General features: G+C 36.0%; 1 protein-coding gene across 1 annotated transcript; it reads left to right on the forward strand.

Moving 5' to 3' along the window:
- Window positions 1–1,303: 1,303 nt before the first annotated feature.
- On the forward strand, window positions 1,304–3,780 carry LOC133721757 (uncharacterized protein At1g66480-like). The gene is made up of 2 exons (XM_062148467.1): window positions 1,304–2,111; window positions 3,485–3,780. Exons 1-2 carry the CDS (start codon window positions 1,515–1,517, stop codon window positions 3,545–3,547), a joined length of 660 nt encoding a protein of 219 aa, XP_062004451.1. The 5' UTR covers window positions 1,304–1,514; the 3' UTR covers window positions 3,548–3,780.
- The last annotated feature ends 1,171 nt before the right edge of the window (window positions 3,781–4,951 follow it).

Raw genomic sequence — 4,951 nt, forward strand, 5'->3', positions numbered from 1 at the left:
GCGTGCCCAAAGTGAGTTGATGATCCTATTGTTGATAGCTCGTCACAATTCCATAGTAGCCTCGACTAAATCAGGCCAAGTTAGCAGTAGATGGATATGGGAATCTTGACAAAAGGTTGTTGGAAAAGGGTAGAGGTGCATTAAGTGAAGGCCATGTGGTATAAGGTGGTTTGGCGAGGCTTTCAGTGTGGTGGTGCAAGGGCCTGGCCATGGCGGCCACCACCAGACCTCATCGACGGCTATGAAGCTTGCTCGAACAAAACTCAAGAGAGTTCTAGGGTTTGAAAGAGAAGCGCGTGTGGCGCGTGTCATGGCTCTCTCGTCTTTCTTCCCCTTTTTTTCCAAGAGCACTGGAATAGTACAGTTTTTACACTACTAATTCAAAAGGAACGTAGGTCATGAGCGTCCAACCCAAACCATTCATGGTTAGAACCTAAACCATCAAGCAAATTTCAAGTAATGATTCTCAGTTCACTAGTAAATCAGATAATCCATGGAAGATGACGAAAAATGTCAGAAAAGCCCAGATGGTGCGGATATCATCTAAAAAAGCCTCGAGCAACTTTTGCAAAAGCAACCCAATCTAAAAACTTGATTACACTTGTTAAATAATGGCAAACAAAGCCTTTCACAATTAATAACAAGAGAAATATGGTATGAAACATCGGGAAAATCCCCATAATAGCAAAATCGGATTGAATCCAATGACATCGACGCATGGGTTAGATTGGCAGGAGTGCTTCATCAAATGGTTGGAACAGGGCACCCCAAAAGAAATGTTAGAAAGAGAAACAGTGATAAAACCACAAGGTTTTGGTGATCGCCACCAATCAGGGTTGACTTACCAATGAAAATAAAGGTTAAGCCACTAATTGCGGCATGGGGAGAGGTATAGAGCATTATAGTTTTTTTTTTTTTTTTTCCCTCTCTCACTCTCTCTTTCTATTTCTTTCACTACTCTATCAATTCATGTAAGTTCTATTTGGACTTCAAAAAGAACATTGGCCAAAAATAAAGAAATAAAAATTATATTTCAAACAAGTAGGTCAAATTTGTGGAGAAATCAACGTTGCACACAAGTAGGTTGATGTAAGGTACGTGATGGAGATGGAGCGGCCCCCATTCAACTTTCTCTGATCTTATCCGGCAATTTTAAAATGCTTTACATTGTTTTGAATGATAAAACGTCAAGCAGTTCCTTCTAAAATAAAACTCGGCGATATAGAACAGAAATTAAGATGTGAAAGGAATAATATATAGAGGATAACTTAGCCACTAGTTTATATAATGGGTATCAGACATAAAAGCTGATAAGAAGGTTGGCCTGCACTGGAGCCCTACCATAATTGAGAAAACATATTGATTAGTAATTTCAAACGCAAAGCTAACATGGGAATCTTAAAGAATTTCACACTTTCACACCGGACTATTGTTATGCATCTAAACACTATATATGGAGAGCTAGCAGTGAGTTTGTGGTTGAGAGACAAATATTAATATTGATCTGATCGAAGATGGGAAACACAATTGGAGGAAAAAGCAGGAAAGCAAAGGTGATGAAGATAAGTGGAGAAACGTTCAAGGTAAAGACTCCCATACGAGCTGGGGATCTAGTGAAGGAGCACCCAGGTCATATGCTATTGAATTCTGAAGCTGTTAAACATTTTGGTATGAGAGCTAAGCCATTAGAAGCGCAACAAGAGCTCAAGCCCAGGAGTATATATTTTCTGGTAGAATTGCCCAATTTTGATTATATGAATTCGGAAGAAGAAGCAGGAAGAAGAAGTAATAGCAGGGTGGCGAGAAGGGTGAGATCGTCGGCCAATATTCAAGTGAGCGCCAAGGAGAGGCTCGAGTGCTTGATGCTGTCTCGACGCTCTGCTTCCGACCTTACGAGTTTTGTGAGAGCAGCACCACCATCTTTAGGAGGAGCAGGAGCTCCGGTGAGGATGAAGATGAGGCTGCCGAGGGCGCAGGTGGTCAAATTGATGGAGGAGAGTAAGGATGAGATTGAAGTCGCCGACAAAATCATTCAGCTCTATATGGCCAATGCCGGCACCGTCGGCGATAACAGCAACACGGACAAAAACTTCACTTTCAAGGCGCGTCAGGTAATATGAATTTTTTTTTTTTACTTTTGTTTTTGTGATAATTTTGAAGGCAAAGAAATTTCGACAACTTCATTCATTTAGGTAATTATTCATTTGATTGTTCCTTTGGAGCTAATTAAGACTAGTAACATTATTATTTTTTTAATAAACTTAATTGATGCAAGTGTTATAGAAGCATTAATCATATTGGTGGAAATGTAGGAGTTACTTCATCGTGCTATAGTCTGCTAGCTACATTGCTTAATACCTGATGTTATTGCTTACTCACATTATGGTCTATACTTGTCAACGTAAGGTTTACATCCTATTTATAAAATTGTCCATTTATAAATTTCTGAAAACCACAAAAAACATTTAAAACAAAAAACTTGAAATTTCTGGGGAAAAGAAAACCAAACCCCCCCCCATTCATATGATTTGTTGGGCTTTACGTACATATTTGTATTGAAATAATAATTTGAGAGTGTTTCACAGACGAATAAAGAAGCTCATTTGAATCAAATACATGCAAAATGTACTATATATATGTACTTAAAGATATCGAATAGTCTATAGAAATATACATTGAAAATCAAAACTAATAAAATAAAGAAAATAGTTTTAAGAAGTTGTACTGACATTTGTTCTTTGTGAATTAATTGTGTTCTCCACACATGTTAATAAAGAAGATCTAAATGAATATATTGGGTTATCTTGCAAAAGTAAGGGAGAAGATAGTTTCCAATTTTGTTAAAAATCTGTTGGCAGTGCATGTGTACGTGACTAATTCGACTACGTATACGGAGACTTCTTGTCTGTAGTATTCTAGTGCTAAATTTGGAGTGAAACATGAAAGTCTGACACTATATTTATATTAAATATCTATTTGACTTATTATAAAACCTACTTATGTCACATCCCCGGTTCTTAAGCACTAAAAACATGAACTTTGACAAAACAAAGAATGCACTAACCCAAAATTATAATCTAGTCAAATTCAGCACCCAATGTGAAACTATGTAATATTTAAAGCTAATTAACTTTAGCTTCCAATTCTAGGGAGGAATTAGACGGTCTCAACCGCCAAAGTTTTGCTAGTTGCATTATATATGTTGCATGCGTACCAAAATGACTTGGTAAACTACATATATATCAGATATTCAATACTCAATTATTGACAAAATAATTAACAAGGTCTCCTAAGTATGGTTTCCACGAACTTCCAACAAATTCAAACGTTGATCTTTTCTTATCTAATTGTCTTTGTCATTTTCTGTTGTAATGAAATGCTTGAATACCAAAAAGAATACTAAGACATATTACTTTGGTCGAGCTTAATATATGGAATTGTTGTATATATTCATGTTGACAATATTACATATATAAATTTGCAGAAGCGAGTGAGTTTTGTCCCCGAGAAGAAAGGAGAAATTCAATTAGATGTAGCTCCTCAATAGGCAATGGCCTATAAAAAATTCCAATCCACTACCACGCCATGTACACACGAGTTTCTTCTTTCGTGAATTGCTTTGTAAATACGTGACAAATATATTTCACATTTTTGCAATAGCTCTTGTACGTTTTCTAATTTTTTACTATCAGGTAGTTCTTTATGTGGCAGACCAATTTTCTGTATCAAAAGAGCGTTTCATGTCCCTAAGAGACTAGTAATGAATGTGCTTTGTTTCAATTGTTCTGTTTTTGGGAGATCAAATAAGTTATAGACACAAACATCTATGTACAACAACAGTTGAACCAACTGAGAGCGGTGGAGAATGATTCCAATAAGAGCTTGCCTAAATATCGATCTCCGATCCCATGAGTAAATGAAATACTCTGTGTACGTAATTTGTAGAAAATGAAGAACATCTTCGACAAAGGATTTGACATATCATAGGTATTATCAATAAGAGGTTCAGAATCATCTTCGAAACTAAAATGAGGCTAGAATACTGAGTAAAGTTGCACTTGAATGCATGGGCTGGATATATTCTATAATGGATTGTATTTTTTTACGTTTTGACTAAATTTTGCAGTTCATAGTGGAAAAAAGCACCAACTTTCTAGAGCAATTAATATAGAATTTTGCACATTGCAATCAACATTAATGAAGAGTAAATGAATTAGTAACATAACAGTAAGTATACCCTAATCTTTTAGTACGTACCAGCAACAATATGATTTTCATTTGCAAATGGAGTACTAATAGCTATGAGCACTAGTAGAGAGATGGTGTTGCAAAATCAACTTATTCCTTGCATGCCAAAATTATCACAAATGAAGTAATTTATGGGTTCATATTTAGTAAGCATTGACACTAAACAAAATTTACGTTAAAAATTGAAATGGAACAGATCGATGAAATTGGAAGAGAGGTTTTAGATTTGGAACTAATTTGCCAAAGAATAAATGTTGGAGAGGAATGATCCCACATTAGAAAAGTGACAAAATATAATATAACGTATAAGTTGGTGAATCATACCCAATTGTACCAAGGCCTTATGTGATTAAAACCAACACTTAGCAGGTGGTTAAGTTGGGACAATATCGGTTTCACACTTGTCGCTATTTATCACAATATAGAAGTACTTTAATTTGTTACATTGAATAAAAAACGAGATCGAGTAGCTGCTAGCTGATCCTTATTTTTTATCAAATAAGATTTAACTTCAGCTAGCTAGGGATCTTGATGGTGATCATGATGAGGTAAATCGGATTTGAGCAGCTGGTTTCCTTCAGAGTCATAAACAATCTTTCCAGAAAAATTCAGTGGACTACAACGCTCTCCCATCAAGATTACTTTCCTCCAAACTGCTTCATCACTAGTATCATGATCGTAATGGGAAGGGACATTGTCGACT

Source organism: Rosa rugosa, chromosome 7, assembly GCF_958449725.1.
Source record: "Rosa rugosa chromosome 7, drRosRugo1.1, whole genome shotgun sequence".
NCBI classification, from domain to species: domain Eukaryota; kingdom Viridiplantae; phylum Streptophyta; class Magnoliopsida; order Rosales; family Rosaceae; genus Rosa; species Rosa rugosa.